This window comes from Elephas maximus, chromosome 19, assembly GCF_024166365.1.
Source record: "Elephas maximus indicus isolate mEleMax1 chromosome 19, mEleMax1 primary haplotype, whole genome shotgun sequence".
Lineage (NCBI taxonomy): Eukaryota > Metazoa > Chordata > Mammalia > Proboscidea > Elephantidae > Elephas > Elephas maximus.
This window is the reverse complement of record NC_064837.1, coordinates 31,511,235-31,531,312: the sequence shown is the minus strand read 5'-3', so window position 1 is coordinate 31,531,312 and position 20,078 is coordinate 31,511,235. Positions and strand designations below refer to the sequence as shown.

General features: G+C 36.9%; 1 protein-coding gene across 11 annotated transcripts in view; it reads right to left on the bottom strand.

Annotated features, from left to right (window-relative positions):
* The window catches only part of ACACA (acetyl-CoA carboxylase alpha), a 321,203-nt gene that overhangs the window by 85,317 nt on the left and 215,808 nt on the right, over positions 1-20,078 (bottom strand). For all 11 annotated transcript variants that reach the window (XM_049859442.1, XM_049859441.1, XM_049859447.1 and 8 more), the window contains 3 exons: positions 18,047-18,202; positions 16,082-16,228; positions 575-844 (listed from right to left, as the gene is read on the bottom strand). In XM_049859442.1, the coding sequence (XP_049715399.1) occupies positions 575-844; positions 16,082-16,228; positions 18,047-18,202 (573 nt within the window). The remainder of the gene's footprint in view (positions 1-574; positions 845-16,081; positions 16,229-18,046; positions 18,203-20,078) is intronic.

The following is a 20,078-nucleotide window of genomic DNA, read 5'->3' as shown; positions in this document are numbered from 1 at the left end:
AGGCCCTGGAAGCAGCAATGAGGAACAAGGAAGACACACTTCCACCTGCAAGATCAGTGGTACAAGAAAAAGAGAAAAATCAGTCATTACTTAAGAGAGCTACAGGGGAAGCAGTGTCCTTAGGGAAGAAACAGACTTCAAGTACAGCAAGAAGGCTGGAGAATCATCACAGAAGCTAAAGATATAAGGGATTTTGCTGGTGAATGACCATAAATTCCAGAAGCCACAATGAAAGGGTTTAAAGATAGATGGTTTTGATTTAGCACAGCCCATGCTAAATGCATACCTCCCAATTCATCTAGTATGCTAAAGGGGAGATCAACTAAGAAGACAGCAATCTGTTTCAAAGCTGGAGGAAAAACTAGGTGAACATACTGACAGACAATTTGTCTCTCATGAGAAAGAACTAATTCCTTCTTAAGGAATTTCCATAATTTTGATTATATTTAATGTTCACCTCAAGTGCTGACTTTTGAATTTATCCTCCTACCTCTCCTCGACCCTTCTACACATGTACACACACACGTGCATAACCATATAGTGTCTCGAAGTATTTTATTTTCTCAGTCTGTACCTTGTACGGGTCCTCAGGATCTACCCAGGCCACATGAAACATATGACGAATTTCCTCTGCCAGTCCAATTCTTGCTCCACTGTTGGCTGCTACATAGATGCGTGGGATACCTTCTGCCCTGGCAAGCTCAGACGCTCTGAGGAACAGCAAATCCTCCTGGGGCCCAAAGGACCCAATTTGGTATGTTATGTCATTGCCAATAACAATGATATCTCGGCCTTCTGGATATTCAGGACTTTTAAGGGTCATTTTCCAAGCTACCATGCCGATCTGTAAAGGCATAAACAAACAAATGAATACAAGCTTCTCACATGCAGATTTTCCCCCCAGGTTCCTTGAAAGTGTCAGACTGTACCTAGACAAAGCCTTCACATAAAGATATGTATTGCTGAAGAACCAAACTAGAAACAACATTTTAGCATACTTCTCTAGATTTTGTTGAGAAGGACTAGTTTACTAATGTATTTCAAAGTAGTCTCAACTCCTTCTTTGAGCCACTCAAAGAAGATGGGAAAACCAATGTCTAAATGAACTCAAGATGTGCACTGGGAGGATGCCATGAAGCCGGTACTTAAATCCAGAACTCCCATCTTTCTACCCTCTCTACTAAGACATTATTTTCTTCTTTTGTGAGATTCCTTCCAAGAAATCTTCAAGACATGAGAAGGGAGCAGAGAAAGGATCATTTCTTGTGCACTATACAACTGTTGTGATCCTGGGTCCTTTTATCATCCTCCAGCATTTAATGGGAATAACAGAAGCACTCTTCACTGGCTTGGTTTAGGTATCTTCTCTTTCTGCAAGAATTTTCTATAGCTCAGTGTTGCACCCTCTTCTCTTGCTGCTTTCTCCCAGCACCAGAGAACGAAACGATGCAAGGAACTAATCTCTTGCTGCATAATGATACATGTAAACCTCTGTTCAGCCCACACAAATAAATGATATTGACTTAAAAGCAGGGGTAACATGTCTCTTTCCAAACCTTCACAGCCCTCTCCTCTTTTAATCCCCTTCTATATGAAAACAAGCCAATACTTCCACTTGTTTATTCGCTAGTTCCATTTCTTTTCATTCACTCACACACCAGTTACATCTGCACTTTTTCATGCCTGCCTGCCTGTTTCCCCTATACCTGGATAAGTAATATTTTCCATTCTCTTTTTTCCCCCTTTCTTTCTGTTTCCCCCCCCTGCTTACTCGCCCCCAAACACAGAGCCTACCAGATGAGTATTCTTGGTCCTGCCTAATGGAGCCCAGCCACATCTGCAGCCTTAGTCCCTCATCCCCAGGCTGCAGCATATCACCTCATTGGGGAGCCGGCCATCAAGAAGGGCCATTAACAGATGTAAATAGCAGCATCCCTGGAAAGCCACATGCATCACCCAGACTCAACCGGGCCAGTGATCATAAGCTCTGAGTACACATTCCTCGATCCAATTGCACATCCACTGTAATCAGGTTGGCTGAAGCTTTCCACACAGCTATTTGTGATTCTCAGCATTAAGAAACATATATATGAAACACTCACAGATAAATAAAAGCTATTTAATACATCATACTATTGCCCAAAAACAAATCAAAATGGATATAATACACAGGAAAAAAATCCAGTCACCTTCTGAGATAAGATATTACTCTATCTGTTCATTAAAGACAGAAAGGAAGGAGAAACAGATTATACAAAAAACAGCATAAAGCAACTCCAAGTATTAGGATAATTTTGGTTGTGGTTTTTAAGAAGCTGGTTAATATACTGCCTGCCTGGGGAGAAATATTTCACCTGCCTTCTCATGTACCTCTCTAACCCAACACCTCTTTTGCTTTTCAGGAAGGAAAAGCTATTTCTTTTCTACTTTTCTCTAAATGCATTTGTAGTTAGGAAGATTGGGTTTTACACAAAATTTTATGATATATTAACCTTAGCTATCTAGGCCAGAAACAGCTTAGACACAAGCCCTGAAGAATCTACTTCTGCGTTTGCATGCTAATGTAAACATTGTGACTATGTGGCACTGGGCAGGCAAATAATACTCTTATCTTTTGTTATTACCTGGGGACTCTGTGTCACTTGGGCAGTCAGTTCAACAACTGGCCAGGTCATTATGCTTGCAATATTGACTTCTAATGAGGTGTCAACACAGTGGCACCAGGAACACACTACTCTTTATCAATGTCCTTCCAAAGTGTGCCTAAAATCGACACCTCCCCTAAAAAAGTATCATTACAGAGAGTAGAGTACTATCCCAGTCTTAGTATAGCAAGATTCCTTATGGAAGAGATTAAGTTTTGAGTGAACACAATGGATAAACATGAAAGAAAGCATCTGTTATTGAACTGACATTAAAATTTACATTTCGTTGCTAGTCAAACACTAGGGAATATAATGGTAGACATGGGCTTTAGTGTCAAACAAACTTGAATCCAAATCCAGGCTCTATTACTTATTAACTGTATGACCTTGGGAAAATTATTTGACTTTATTGCACTTCAGTGTTCCCACATAAAAAATTAAGGAAAAAAAAATACCTATGGGTTCGATGAAGCTAAATAAACTATTGGCAGCAGAAATCTGTATTAACTTCAACATACAAAGTTTGACCTTTTCACTGCTTTCAATCTATCTAAATTTTACCCATTCCAAAACGGTTCATTCAAATTTCATTTCCTCAGTAAAGCTTCCCCCAGTCTAAAGTGACTCCACCCTTCTCCAATCTTCTACTGAAACCTTCATGTACAGAACTCATTTGATAATCAATCACATAGTGCTTAGGAGTACTTTTAGTTTACCCTCTTGAACCATTATATCATCTCCTCCTATGCCCAGTATGACCCCTCTACATAATATAGGTGCAGTAAATATTTGCTGGTACCATAGTCATCTCATTTTTTAAAGTGACACTTGGTAAATAGTTAACATCAAGGACTTAGAGCATTGACCCTAACTTACCTCTGGGAACCAGTGAATAACAGTCCTAAATATCATTAAACTATTTTATTTTTAAATAAATAATAAGAAGAATAATAGCTACCATTAACTGAACATCTATTATATGCTATACTGTACTAGATGTTGAGACAAATACTGATTGTGGTTATTCAGAGCTTAGGTTGGGGAGTCAGGCTATCTTGGTTCACCTCTTTAGCTTTACTCTTTATTAACTATATAGCCTTTAACATGTTACTTAACCTCTTACAGCCTCAATTTTTCCAATTACAAAATGGGGGTATAGTACCTTTCTGGAAGGACTGTTGTGAGGAACAACACGTTAAGTTAGTACAGGGTCTGGCATATAAAAGCCCTCAAATATTAGCTATTGGTAGTAATATTATTAAATCAAAGGTAGCTGTAATTATTGCCACAAGAAAAATGAGGCATGAAGCAATTAAGTATATTTTTCTTGTAGCTGGTATGAATTTTTTAAAAACAAGGTCCATACAAAGAGAATTGGTATTTCCTTTACTAAAGACTATAAGGAAGTATGTACCTTATTTTACTAAGTACTTAAGTAGTACTAGTGCTACTGCAATTTAGCTGAATACAACATGGAAAGATGAGTATCAATTATAATACAAACAAACGTCATTGACACCTAAATGCAATGTGGGATCCTGGAAAGTAAAAAGGACATTAGTGGAAAAACTGATGAAATCCAAATAAAGTCTGCAGTTTATTTAATAGTATTGTACCAATGTTAATTTCTTAGTTTTGATAATTGTACTATGGTTATGTAAGATGATAATAACAGGGAAAGGAGTCCCTGGTGGTGCAAATGGTTAAGTGCTCAGCTACTACCCGAAAGGTTGATGGTTCCAGCCCTCACAAAGGTGCCTCAGAAGACAGATCTGGCGGTATGTTTCCAAAAGGTCACATTCTTGAAAACCCTATGGAGCAGTGTTACTCTGCATACGTGGGTCGCCATGAGTTGGAATCCACTCAACAGCAACTATCAACGACAACAACATTATTAGGAGAAGCTGGGTGAAGAGTATATGAAAGTCCCTGTACTGTCTTTCCAACTTTTCTGTAAATATAAAATTATTTCATAATAAGTTAAAAAAAAAATGTCATGATAAAAACTATTTTGGGAAGGAAGTAAACTGACTAATGGGGTCATTGTTAGTATCCTGTGCAGCCTTATAAAATGATAGTTATGAAGACTATGAATAGCATTTTACAATACCCATGATCTAATACTAAATTAGAAAAAATAAGTAGGATTGTACACATACTATAACTTTTGTGAGAGGCAAAATAGTGTGGCAGTTTAGGGCACAGACTGAGGAGCCAGACTACCTGGGATGAAAACAGATTCAGTCAGTTTTTTAGCCATATAACCAAAACCAAAACCGAACCCGTTGCCATCGAGTCAATTCTGACTCAGCGGCCCTATAGGACAGAGTAGATCTGCGTCATAGAGTTTCCAAGGAGCGCCTGGTGGATTCAAACTGCCGACCTTTTGATTAGCAGCCATAGTACTTAACCACTACGCCACCAGAGTTTCTTCTAGCCATATACTCTTAGGTAAATTACTAACCTTTCTGTGCCTCAAGTTTCCTCATCGGTAAAATGGGGTAATAATAACCTACTGCTTAGGTTTGTTGTGAGGGTTAAACACATGTTAAGTCCTAGAATAGTAGTGGGCATAGAATAAGTGCTTAATACGTGTTACAACTACATACACATTAAAAAAAGCATGTTATACAAAAAAACAAAGACATTTAGAAAAATGAGAATTATAATGATGAGATTATATGGTATTTTCTTTTTCATCTTCCAAATTTGTGTTTATATTATATTGATAACTTTAAAATTTTACAAATTAAAAATAGCTAACATGATATGGGTGAGGGAAAAATATGGAAATAGATGGTGGTGAGTTGCACAACTATCAACCTTTTGGGTAGTAGCCAAGCGCTTAACCATTTGCACCACCCAGGGACCCCCTCCCCTAGTATTATCATCTTACATAACTGCATGACAATTATCAAAACTAAGAAATTAACATTGGTACAATACTATTAAATAAACTGCAGACTTTATTTGGATTTCACCAGTTTTTCCACTGATGAACATAATTAATCTTGTTGAATTGTTGATATAAAAAATACTGAAATGGCAAATGTTTTGTTTTATATATATATATATATATACATATTTACCATAAAAAAAATTTTTTTTTTTACCATACACATAAAAAAATAACTAAGAGGACTATAAATTGTCTCTTAACTGAGTGATGGGCATATGGAAATTTAAATTATTATCTGTAGTATTTGTTTGAACATTTCTATAATAACATATTTTAAACGGGAAAAAAAAATCTCACCAACCTAACGGATTTCCCACATTTTAGAGGAAGTGATCTAGGTCTTAGTCATACTATAAGAGATTATATTTATATAAAATTAGAAAGATATAAACATCTGGAAATTAAGAATCAAGAGAGAAGAATATCAGAAGCTGTCTTAGTTTGTTGGGGCTATCACTTTTTAGTTTTTTTTTTTTTTTACAAGAAGTGCTGTGCTATTGATGTGGTAGAATGTAAACATATGTATATATAGGTTTATACAATATTAATATCTCTACCTGAGAAGTAACTGCTTCAGTGTTTTTCTGGTCTGATGTCTAAATACATATTTATACATTTAAAGTCAATATTTGTACGATAGACAAGAACAGTGCCTATCAGCTAAATACATATTTAGGACTATACCACATGTATTACAAACATGTACTAAAATCGAAAGCTTATATTTATACAGAGACTTTCATCTTGAAGGGGGCTAAAGAGCTTTACAAACATATGTACATAACAGAACATTTGCACTGATAGGCAGGCAAGGTATCAATTCATCCACTCCCCTACTTCTTCCAGCAGTCCTGGATAGGGACACATGGTGTCAACAGATGCAGGTCTGTAACAGCTGCAGAGACATGTAACACAATAATCCAAGTTGTGATGCACAGTCACTGAAATGGGGCTTTCAACTTGAGAACAGCCCCAGCTCTCCTTGAGTGTAGAAGCACTACGGCCATTTCCAGCTTTGTGCGTTTAAATTATTCTCTACCAAACTCAACTAATCACTTGACAAAATTGAATTTGATACTGGAAATGGTTTCTGAATGCAAAATACTTTGTCTGATAATGAAAACTAGGTTGAAAAAAGCTTCCCCCTGCCCCTGTTAGATTTAAAAAAAAAAAAAGGGTCACAACATTCAGGAAAAATGGTTCAAAACACTCTATCTAAGAATAGCTTTGTCTCAGAGGATTGGGCCATCACTTCAGAAGACAGTCAGATTCTCCCCTCATTTAATTAGGGCACTGTAAGTTTTTCAGTCAAATCACTCTTTATAGATGGGTGTATCTATATTATACACACAATGGGGATTTTATATTGAAAATTATGCAATCACTATAAAAGTATACACAAGTGTGACAGTGTGATTAGGAATGTGACATTCATTGATTTCACCTAAGCTCAAGCTGCCTTGTATATTAACTGAAAAGTAACAATCAAGGGAAATCCCTTCATCGAGTCCCCTCGTTTTCCCTTTTCTCTCCTCCCAATGTTTTTATCCAGGGGAAACCTGGTAAAAATGACACTCCAGGGCTAAGAGCTGAAGGAGGACTGAAGGGCTAAGGAAACAATAAAAGGGCAACAGACAGCCTGAAAGGGGCTTGTGGGTTTACAGTTTAATGAGCCTGAGACTCAGGCTTTTTTGGCACTAGTGGTGCCACCTCCCTCTTCTCTGACCACTGCTTCTCTGAATAACTGACTAACCAAGTGGTCCCCGGTACTTACTGCATGTTATACTTTCATTAATATAGCCATAAATAATTTTTAAAGTTAATAGTTAAAAAAAAATTTTTTTTATAACAGAACCTTCCAATTGGCAGGTTTCTTAGTTTAGGGTTATGAACCTAAAATCATTATCTTAAAGTCAAAAAGGGGAGAGGGTAAAAGAGTTACAGTTAATAAGCTAAGGATAGGAGAAATAAATATTTGTTTTCCTAACACATGCTCTAAGGAAGAAAATATTTCTTTGGCCATAATCTGATCCTGGAATAAACAAGCTCAAGTGAGGGAGGAGGGAATGGGGAGGAGAAAGCAGGCAGAAGAGAACAGTCTTATTTAACTGTTTTTATGTGGGTAAAATGATTTGTGCCACAGTATTTCCATAAGAAGTGGGACCATTATTTTCCTGTAGAAACACATTTGGTTTGAAAAGTATCACTGGACAGGACGTGAAAATCAAACCGAATGAATTATTCACAACCTCCGATCAGAGGTGATCATTATTTCTGATGCTCCAAACAGTGATTAGGATTCCGCCCTGAGATGTCATTTTCTCACTGAGTAACACCAGCAATAGAGAGAGGCTTTATCTATCTATCCATATATGTATTTTTTCTCCTGGGAGGACCTTGGTTTAACATTACTGTAACAGATAGTAAAAACATGATAATATTAACATTTATTCTGATGGTGCCCATAAATGCCATTAGTCTGACACAAAGTGTCAACACTAATCAAGACCCAAAATTAACACCAAAATTGACATCAACACTAATTGTACTATCGGTGTGGACAGAATGTGCAAGCATATACAGAGGCACTTTCCACAGCTGCTATTGTTACCATAATAGCAACAATATTAAGCTCAACAAAGAAATCTGAAGAGACAGCTAAGGGGCAAAACAGGATAGGATTTTGTATTTTAAGAGTGTAAGAAGTATCCATCAATTCTAGCCACGCTGTGGGAAGCAGAAAGAGAATATCTTCAACACAGTTGCCTTTAACTCCGCACTTGGAGTTGAGCTGTAATAATATCTTTCTACATATATTTAAATATAGGTTAGACTTGTGGTGGAGATGTTGAAGCTTTGTTATTTTTCATGCTAAAAATCTAAGAGTTTTTATAGCAATGCCTCCAATAGCTATTGTTCTAATTCTGCTAATGCCAGGAAGATCACACCACCCTGCATAGCCCTGGAACAGCAATACAAAGAACCCTAGAATGTTAGAGCGAAATGAACTTAGGCATTATTTTGCATCATGAAGATGAGAAAACTGAGATCCAGAGGGAAGGACTTTGAACTTGAACTCCTTTTCAGACACCTAACAAAATGTTATCCTTTCCCCCTGTTTGTATCTTCTGTGGAACATCAAATCTGCACTTTTAACTAGATACTATCAAAAATAATTAAATTGTAATTTTAACTCATGATAGAATCTCATGGCAAGACATATTTCATGAAACATCAGAAAATACTATTTGGCCTTAAAAAGTATATTTTTAGACCATAAGACAATGCAATACGTGATGTAGTTTGTGCCATTCGAAAAGCCATGCAAAAAAAGAGTCAATGCCTTTCTTATATTGCATTATCTGCCTTATATTATATTCTACTGCATAGTGTTGTATGATCACATAAACCAGCTCAAAACAATTTTCTTAACAGCTGAAAACTCTTTTTTTCATGCTTAGATCATTCAAAAATGGCTGAACAAACTTAACTCGACCCTTGTAAAAAGTGATAAAAAAATTTTTTTTTAGAGCAAAAAACTTTCATTCCATTCTTTGAAAATGTTACCAAAGATTGGAAACAATAATTTTGAACAGGGGAATTATTCCCCCCTGTAATATTTATATACACGAAACCACAGTAGTTTTATACACACACGTACACACAGTAATTTAATAAGTACACCAGATGTTTAAAAAGAATGCACTGGAGCACATACGAGCCAGTGGTATTTGAGAAATGGGGTACAGGATTAATTGGTTGATATGGAAATTAACCAAGTTGGCCTACTATAGCTCCAGAGGCTTTGCCCATTAATCATACAAATGAATGTTGAACTCTGATGATCCATGCCACACCTCATTCTCTGGTGTCATCTGCCGCTGTCCTGAGGTTCATTATTGCCTCTAGTTGGAGCTGTAAAGTTCCTAGACATAGGGTACTATGTCACATTCTTTTAGGGAAAATCTTAAAACTTAAGACATGCACAAAAATGCTGGCAAGTACATCCTTTTGTTTAAAGGCTATCTCTAGGATTTACATTTGAAAGAAACCAAGGAGCCTTCCATAAGTGCTGCTTTAGGGTCAATGGATACATTAGGATTTTTAAAGTCAATCAAGCTCACTGGGCCTTAGTTTGCTACCAATGAAAATGGGTCAAAATACTAATAAACCTGATGAGAAATCTCCAACACCAATAAAAGTCATTCAGAAGGAATTCTACATACATACCCCAAAAGCACAGTGTTAGAAATTCATTAGGAGTAATTTCATGGTAGGAACACTTATCTTTCAAAATTAGCCTCAATATTTTTCTAATGAGGGATCCAACGTTGGTTCTGAAGATCATTTTAGACAAAGACTTGTAGTCAAATATGTTCACTTAGAATATGGCTGATAAAGAAAACACATCATAATTTTAAATAAAACTATCTTACTATATATTACATACTTCTTCTTTCTATATTTGTAATTTCTATCTTGCTTAGCCCTGCAAGGATTAAGAATTGATTTTTTGAAGCCCTTGACAAAAAATAAGGCAAGCACGAATTATAGATGTTTATGTATAATGAATGCTACACGGTCCCTTTCTGCTGAGGATCTCAAGGCACTTACAAACATTCTCCATCTTCAGGAACTGATTGGTGGCAAGGACCACTAGTCCCTCTTTATATGTAGAACCATTAGTGTACAGACCATGGTCCTGTTTTAGAGATCTGCTCTTCTCAGGATTACTTTAGAGCTGAACTTCAACATACAAATACACCTTTTTTCAACATGTATGTAAAAGGCTGACATTGACTTAATTTCCACACTCAGCATGAAAAGGTAACCTGATTTCAAAGGAATGAATGAAAAGCACAGTAAAGTACACCCAAATTAGCTTCACATTCATCAACTATTCTGAGGTTAAATTGAGCAAAACAATGTACAACAGTCTAATGTTAAACTAGAAAAATACTTGGGTTCTGTGTTCATGAGTAATAATAGTCAACCCTTCCCTCATCCGAGTCTACAAACATACACACTGTCTCCAGTCACAGGAGCCCTGGTGGCACAGTGGTTAAGCTCTCACTGCTGCTAACTGAAAGGATGGTGCTTCAAACCCACCAGCCGCTCTCCGGAAGAAAAATGTTGTATGTAGTCAGCTTTCGTAAAGATTACAGCCTTGGAAACCCTATGGGGCAGTTCTACTTTGTCCTGTGAGTCGGAATTGACTTGATGGCAACGGGTTTATTTTTTTGGTTCCTCCAGTCACAGAGTTTCAGATCATAATGGGTCCCTACTACAATTCAAGTCCAGGATAACTCAAGCAATCCCTTTGAGAGTATAGAAAATGCCAACCAAGTGAATTAAGACTGAGAGTCAGGGTGGTTCTTCTAAAATAAGAGGTCCTTTGAGTTAAGAGGTTCAACTATCAAAGCGGATCTACTAATTAATTTCTTACAGTCTTTTAGGCTTATATAAGCTGAACAACTTCCCTTCTTTACTCAACTCCTAAATGTTTCTCTTTGGTAATCAGAGATTTCAAATGATTAAAGCAATATATAAATGAGGAATACAGTCAAAATTGTAAGATTTGTACAAGCTGACGGGTAGGTGCAGGGATATTTGTCATATCACTTTCCATATTTTTCTATATGGCTGAAATAAAAAAAAAATTAAAGGAATGTTTACACTTTGGTGGTGCCAGTAATTAAACAACAATTAAATATGATCATGCTGGTAGAGCTGAGCACTTCAAGAACTGAATTCCTAATACCTACCATCCTTATCATTTTACCCCTGAGAACATAAAGCAGAACTAAAACCACAATACTGGTCACTACACTCATTTTTTTTCCTCCTTAATCAGTCTTTTTCCAAAAACATGTTTCTTCTAAAAATGTTTTCAGTCACGAAGTTAAGGTTCAATAGATCTCTACCCAAAGAGTTAAAAATGCTATTGCATATTGTGAGGAACACTAAGCAAAGGCTACCACACCAGCTAAAAGAAAAAAAAGGGAGGGATATTCCTGGATTCGTTTCACCAAACGGCAATTCAAGAGGCTTGTTTGAATGCTAAGTTGCTGAGAAGGAAAAACCCTGACACCTAGCGCCCATCTGAAAAAATGAAACCTGGAATCACCACAATTCTTTTAAGTCTGGTCGTTCGTGTGGAGGTAGCCATGAAATTGCATTCAATTTGGAATCTACTTTTCTCTCAGAAAAATTTTAAGGAAAAAAAAATTTAATACAAGAATTTCAGTCTCTGATTACCAGTCCTTTTTTGAGTACACATTCTCTACCTAATTATTATAACTGTTTCTGAACACAGCACGTTCTCATCTGTTTTCATTATAAGAGGAGTGATGAGGTAACAGATGGGTTCATACTGTTACAAAAAATCCCATGTTCATAAATGTTAAGGAAAAAAGGGTCCTAACTTCCACTCACCCTGAAGTTACTATAATAGTTGCCTTTCTATATATCTTTCATCATTGCCCAATTTAGGGATTCCTGATTTAGTTTACAGAGCTGTTGTGAGTAAATATAATAGAAGAACGCTAATAACTTGTTTCAGAACAAATAAGACCACCTTCTCAAGAAGGCCAGTGTTTTCTTTGTCTTACCAGGCAAAGTTGAGTTGTTCTCTGTCAAGTCTGTTACAGCTCTTGGCCTGATCTTAGTCTGAGCCTTTTAATAACGGGGTTTAGTGTGAAAAGTAGCTGCACTGGATTGTGAACTGTTACTCAAAATGTTGCCACCTACAATTACAGCTTCCACCAAATGATCAAAACAGGTTAGCAAACTGGCAGGAAAATGAAAACGATTCCTCCGAAATTGAGGAGTAGTAAAGCAAAACTGTTGGTTAGCTATATTTCTTCTGTGTCCAGGCTCAACAGCTCACATGCATCCAGCTATGTATTTACATATTGTGCCCATCACTGCAGCATCACAGCAGTTAGAAATGAAATCAATTTAGTCTGTGTTGCAATCACATTTTCCTCAATTTTCACCTTTACTTGAAACTATTAAAAAAAAAAAAAAATAATCCCGGACAACCCATCTTTGGAGCTATTTGCAAGTAACACAGTTAACAGATTTGGTCTACATCTTTTTTTCATTCCTACTCTCCGTTCATACTAAATGCAATGCCATTCAGATCTGACAATGAGAAAAATGTTTCTCCGATACCTTTCATCATGCATTAGGTGGCATTCCTTCAGGTACATCTTCCTTTACTTGGAAGGGACAATGAGGGAAACAGGAGAAAGTACCTAATGTCGCATCAGAAAAGCTCTTTCTCCTGCCTCTAACACAGGCACAAATGTTCAAAATGCAGGTCACATCTCTGCTGAAACAGCCAATATTCTTCCTCAAATGGCAAACAAGTTACCTAAAACTAAATGGAACTGAATTGTTCTAAGTCCTGGTCCCATCACCATTTTACCTATTTACTGTCGTAGAAAAAAAATAGGGAAGAAAGACTGGCCACCCATACAGCCGATGGTCTGATAAGTGCAGGTTTTCTGCCTTTGATAGTAGGGACAAGCATCTTAATTCATGGAAAAACTGTGGGAATCTCTTGTTTTACCCTCATTCCTTATATTCGTGGGCTAGCTTTTAAACCCAGAAACTCCAGTCCTTCAAGGTAATGCAGTACCACTCACAGTGATGGCCTGCTACAGCCATCATCTTTGGAGAACATTACATTGTGATGATTTAATGTCTATGTAGTATTAATGCATTTACATTGAGCCCAGGCTCTCAGAACACTAACAGGCCAATTTTTGATTCCTTTTTTTAATAAAACTATTTTTCAAGGCTCTGTTCAGATGCCCATTCTCTTTGGGATAGGAAAGATTTGCTCCAAATCTCATCAGCATGAGCTCTCTTCTTTTCCCTCACATCATTCTAGGGGTAATATGTAGAGTGCCATGCTCATGACAGACTTGTCTCTTTGGCCAAAGAAAATTAAACTGCAGTAGCTGAAAGTCAACTTGCCCTGATAAAACTGGGCTCAGCATGAAGAAATACATCCTACTGACACCTCGTCATCTCTTAGGCACAGCTGTCCCCCAGAGTTCAGAATGCTGAAACTCCATTCTCAGATTGGTCAGTCTCTCAGTGGATGTGCTCCATTGTATGCTCAAGCTATGGGTAGCAGAGTTGGATACCAATACGCAATCTCATTCCTGTTGTGCAGCATCCTATAATCTAGCTAAGGCCTTTGACTGACTTCACCAGCCTTCCTGGGCATTAGTCACCAACTGCTCACAAAAGAACATCAGTCTCATTCCTCCTGAGCTCAAAGACTCAGAGACAGCAAGCTAACACTCAGCTTCAATCCTAGTCAATCATTTGAAGAAGAAGAAAAAAGAAAACAGGCAGCTAAGGAGGAAAAAGTGTAGAATAAGAAGAAAGTGAGAACTAACAAAAGCAAAAAAAAGAAACCCTTTCCAAAAATAACAATTAACTTTAGCGGTTTCAAGTTTATTAAAACACTGGGCAAAGGAAAACACGTGGTCTCTATCCTGATTTTACTCCTAATAGCTATAGTCCTACACAACTGGTTAAGACATCTCTTTTCTACCAAGGTTAGTTAGGTCTTAAAAGGGTTAAAAAAAAAAAAACCTTTAATTTTTTTATTCTTTTTTTTCTGTGTGTGTGTGGTCTTTGGGTACCGAGTTCCGTATAATAAGACTATTTGTATTCATACTGGCAGAGTAAACACTACATGTTCATGCCCAGGCAGCTCTGTGCTTGTAATTTCAGCAAGAACAGAGCTCTGTCCCTCTGGGACCTCACTAGTCCTCCAGTCTCCATTCGCTCAAACATAGAATGAGAGCAGAGAGAAAGCAGGAGAGAAAGATCATGGCAAGAGGTTTCACACAGCACTGCAGCTAGCTTTCATGTGGCCCCAAATCTCATTTTGTGTTTTAATTACATTAGTTAAAGACATTTTTTCTCAGCCCCATGTTCACAAGGGTGCCTTCCATTCCTGAAGACTACACTGTTTAATGAATCAGAATTTAAGTACAGCACAAAGCTTTTCTTTGTTGTTGAGGGGCTCACTATGCAGATGCTACAGACAGTGGTACAAACCTTTGCTGCAACTTTGTGTGCTGACGAGTATTAATCTACTCTTGTCAAAATTCTATGTATTCTCTCTCCCTATCCTCTTGCTTCTGCTATTTGTCAGGGTTTAGATTAGAAGAACTCCTACAAGTCTGATACTCTCCATTTGGTCTGATGCTTACATCCATCTTCATACCAAATCATCTACTCTTGGCATCTACTGGTGCATTTACTAAAACAGCCATATACATTTTACATATAGTAAAATTTTGGGGGGAAAAAAGTGTATAAAATGCAAAAAATTGTGTAACATCTCCAAAGCTCTACCTAGCCTGTTTATGGTGAATACCCAGGTGAAAGTTACTTCTAAGGAATGAGGTTTATCTAGGGATTATACCTAAGATTGAAATAAAAATTATCTTTTTTAGTTTCGTTACTGTTACCATCGTACATTAGAAGCATAGTTAAAATCAGGAAGAATCTTTATGTATGGGAGAAGACATAACGGGATACGGCAGAATATGACTTTATATTGCTTCCAATGGTCAAGCACTCCACTACTAGCCGAAAGGTTGGCAGTTCAAACCCATCCAGAGGAGCCTTGGAAGACAGGTCTTGTGATCTGCTTCTGAAAGGTCACAGCCTTGAAAACCCTTGGAGCAGTTTTACTCTGCACACATGGGGTGGCCATGAGTCAGAATCGACTTGACAGCAACTGAACGACAACATGAAAAAAGACTCCAAAGCTAGAAAATGAATTCTTGGATACTTATCAAGAAATGTGTTCTCTGTTACTTTCTTTTATGTTTAAACTCCTGGTCCTTACTGAGGCCCTTTAAGAGCAATATATTTACCCCATTCACAACAGCAACAGATCAAGAGAACTGAGCATGGAAAAGACACCAAAAAAATCCACATTAGTATACAAGTAAGTACCCAAATAAAGAAAAACATCAAGCAAAAGTAAAAATTTTTATTGTACAAAATTTCAAATATATTTGAAAATAGAGAAGATAACATAGCCCCCTGTACCTAACACCTTGCTTCAATTATGAACTAATGACCAAATTTGTTTCATCTATACCCCTACTCTCATCCCCCCATTATTTTGAAGCAAACTCCAGACATCAGATCATTTAATTTGTAAATATTTTAATATGTATGTCTAACAGAAATATTGTTTTTTTTAAAAGGCAAAATCTTAATACCACTATCATACCTGAAAAAATTGACAATAATTCCTTAATACCCAATCAATGCTATCTCTTTTTTTAAAGAACTCAGTACTAGTAAGACTAGCTTGAGGCCTATGCCACCTGGGTTTTCATTAATACTCTTTAATAACCACTCCCACAGAAAGCTGGTACTAGTGGGCACAGAGATGAGAAACAGGAGGAGGAAGGATTTAACTACTTGCCTCATTTCCTCCTGGAAGCCTGTTCATGTGGACCAGCTGACCTTGATCATCCAATACCAGCTCAGTATACGTCAGTATGTCAGAAGGCAATGGAGGTGACGGAAGGAATGCTTGAGTGGTCATAGACTCCCAGAGCTTGATCAGGGACTAGTGAAGGAAAGAAATTTGAGAAATCAGTGACAATTAACATTTCAATATGGACAACAATGAATATAAACATTAGGCCAATCCGGTATTGTTCTTTCTTTTCCCCAGTGTTCTGTTTAGAGTCTAAGTGTTAGACTAAATTCTCCAGCTTCCATTCTCAGTTAAAACAAAATTGTAAAAAACAATATCCTTGCCAGAAATCAGGCATGTTTCCAACAAAGTCAAACTACTGAATGATTTCAAATCAGCACTAGAGCATTAACAAATATAACAGACTTGGCGATATCCCAGGAAAATTAAAAAAACTAAGTAAGTGGCATCAACTCCTTCTAAAGAAAAAGAAAAAAATTTCTAGAGAAAGGAGAGTAACCCAGAAAGTGACACGACAATCAGCTAATACAAAGAAAACCCAGGAAGTCAAGATTAGAGTTTCTACTAGAGATTCAGAGGAAGCATCCCCTTTCTAATATCTTTTCATAGCTAAAGGCTCATATATAGGACTTAGCTCACTAGAGTTGTAGACCTGATACATAGGCATAGAAACCAAATTAAGTAAGGCTATATGTAAATGTGTAAATCAAGTCTGCTCCAGTTTGAGAAAACAGACACACCTGTCCATTTTAAAAACATGATTTTCATTCCCAACTTCATATGAATAAACAAATCCCTGCTGACGTGGGGACTGGTTCAGTTCTTTTTTTGCTTGCCTTAAAGCAACATTTAAAGCCCAAATGACTCATATACACCTACATGTCTTAACCACTGTATTTATGTCTATTATACAGGAAGAATTACATAGAATGGAATTTCCATTTATAACACTGGCATTGGGGAATAGGACCAACACTCAACTTTTGGGTTAAGAATACTATAAAACGATAATACTGAATGAAGATATATCTATGTTTCAAGAGACAGCACTTGTAAACAAATGGTTACATAAAGGGAATCACTTGTATTTGTGGATAATACAGGTATTGTAGACTATTTACCAAGGCCACATATATTACTTTATTAAAATTCAAATGGGGTAATATTGGTAGTATTGACTAAAAGACTTGGAAAAATCCTATATTCATAGACTGTTTTAAAGGACAAATTCACTATTCTTTTGATACCTTATTCTTTATCTCTTGCATTTTTTGTTGGTGATATACTTTTCTTGCTTCTCACTGATGGAAAAAAAATCTGCAGCATAGAGAGGATTCACTATACAGATCAAAGAAATTTATTTTCACATACAGGATGAGATTCATAATGTCATGTTTTCGCACGCTAGTTTTTATTCAGCTATAATAATAAATCTCCCACCCAAAAAAAAAAAAAAAAACTTTAAACTGTGTACAATGAACTCTATATCCATTTGTGTATGTTATCTACTTTGATTCCCATCATATTAACTTAGGGTATCAGCTAGGGACCTGGGTTACCTTGGAAAACAGGAAAATGAGAACTAGAGTTTCATATCCCTTTTTAATATCCATAACTTGAATATAGGCTTAGGAAATTTATACCTGAATGTAACTCCTCAAATAGGCCATTGTAAACTACCACCACAGACATGTGGTCTCAGTTTATTCTCTTCTACTCAATAGAGGTTTCCAGTCTCACCATATCTCCTTGCCAATTCTAAAGAACCAGCTAATAACCCAAGTTGACAGCCAACAAATCCCAGACTAAGAATGAAATGAGAATAGAATCAAGATATTTCCTGCCCTTTGGGAATAGCCCCTTTCTGGTCAAACCTGCACCTGATGAAAACTGAGGAAAAGCTTGCCTTCCTGGAACATGTCAGAGCCCCCAGTTAGCCATCTTTACCTGCCGAAACATCTCTGGGATATCATAAATGTATGTGGTCCCTAAGGATTGTGCCTGGAACCTCTTTGATTGAAGCAGGTCTTTGGTCACATATGGAGTGTTGATTAACATTCCATGCAGTGGTCCCTGTTTGTCTCCATATGCCTGAAACATGATCTGCAGGAAAAAAGAGAACATGGGGAGTTAAGCAGAGAGAAAAAAAATCAGCTAGCTCCTAGAAGGTCTTTTTCACAAGTGTTATTTCTTGAAACACATTTTTGGTGGTGGACGGGGGTAGCTAAGACATTTCTCCTAACATTAAGTACTTGATACTTTCATATCTCTACAGACTAACCAACTCCAAAAAAATGGTATGTAACTAACCGTACACCATAGGGTGCTTTTGCTTTTTAATTACTTGAAATCAACAAAAAAGCACAGCATCAATTTCACTTTTCACAGATGGACTGACAATGTTTGCCTTCTAATGTGAAAATGAATCCCACATACACAGAAACAAAGTATGTCCACTAACCAGTCTGAGTAGTCCTACTATTTAACCTGAGGAACAGCTATGCAGTAAAAGATAATTCTGTTCTTTTCCCAACGGTAGAAAGCCAGATCAAGATTCTAGTATATTATCTGTGGTTTAGTCTATTTGATTAGAATGTGCTTTATAAGCATTATTAATCACACAAAGCCTTCAAAAATTTTTAGAAGTGGGTTTCATCCATCTATGTAGTTAACATACAAGACATAGTCTATAGTAATATAAGTGTGTGTGTATATATATATATATTCTTTTCTCCCCAATATACCATGGTTATAACTATTGAACAGCTCCTGCAATATCTATCTTGCCACATAATGAAATCACCATACCAGTTTTTAATCATTTTAACTCAAATATTTCTAGAAGAGTACCTCATACTCCATATATTTAGATAGTTTTATTTGCTTATGAATATTTATAAGGGATGCTATTTCAAGTCAATTAATATTTATTGAGTGCCCAGAGGTTATATCACACTAAACTAGGCACTTTACGCATGAATACATATAGATTCCCAATGTAGTGAATACAAATGAAGATTGGGATACAATAGATACACCCACATATCTATTTGGGTCTAAAAAATATAATCACAAATCTACCATTAATGAATAGATTTGTAGACCCGATATACAGGCATACGAAAATAATTAAGTACTTTCCTAAACCCTGGGCACAGTTCCCTTCTCCCAGTCAGCTAAGTGAATCCTTAGCCCTAGTTTAGCTCTGAGGAATAAGAGTATTCCGCTGGCTTGTCAATCAGGTCCCGTTCTAGACAAAACTTGTCTAACGCTGCATAAAGCCCCACAGAAGAGAGCTCCCAGTCTTCTTCCACAGGACCACTGGGGAAAGTCACCACATGGAAGGAAGAAGTAGAAATGTCTTAGGAATGTGAGAGGCAGAAGTAGTTAATGTTTTAAGAGATTCAAACTGTTAAGTGAGGCAAGGATGTTGGTACAAGAAAACTGGACTCAGAGGAGATAAGCTGGATCAAAATAAGAAAATGGAGTAAAATCAGCAGGTTCTTGGGACTGCATTCCTGTCTATAAGAGAGATAAGACCTTTGGGTACAGGGTTTGGAATTCAGTTTTGCCAGACTCTGGAATGAAGTTATGCTGGTCATAGTTAAACAACCTGTGTGCACTGAAGAAGCGGGTTGGAGAACGTCCTCCAGATATATACATCCACACATTGCTGGTGGGAATTTAATATGGTACAACCACTTTGGCAAAGAGTTTGGCAGTTCACTTTACAGCTAAAAGTATGCTTACTATGACCCAGCAATTACATTCTTATGTAGTTACCCAAGAGAAATGAAAGCATACCCACATAAAGATTTGTAAACGAATGGTTGTAACAGCTTTGTCCATCAACAGATGAATCAATATAAACATTATGGTATATCCATATAATGGAATGCTACCCAGCAAAGAAAAGGAACTAATCAGTAATCCATGCAACACGGTTGAATCTCAAAAACGTTATACAGAGCAAAAGAAG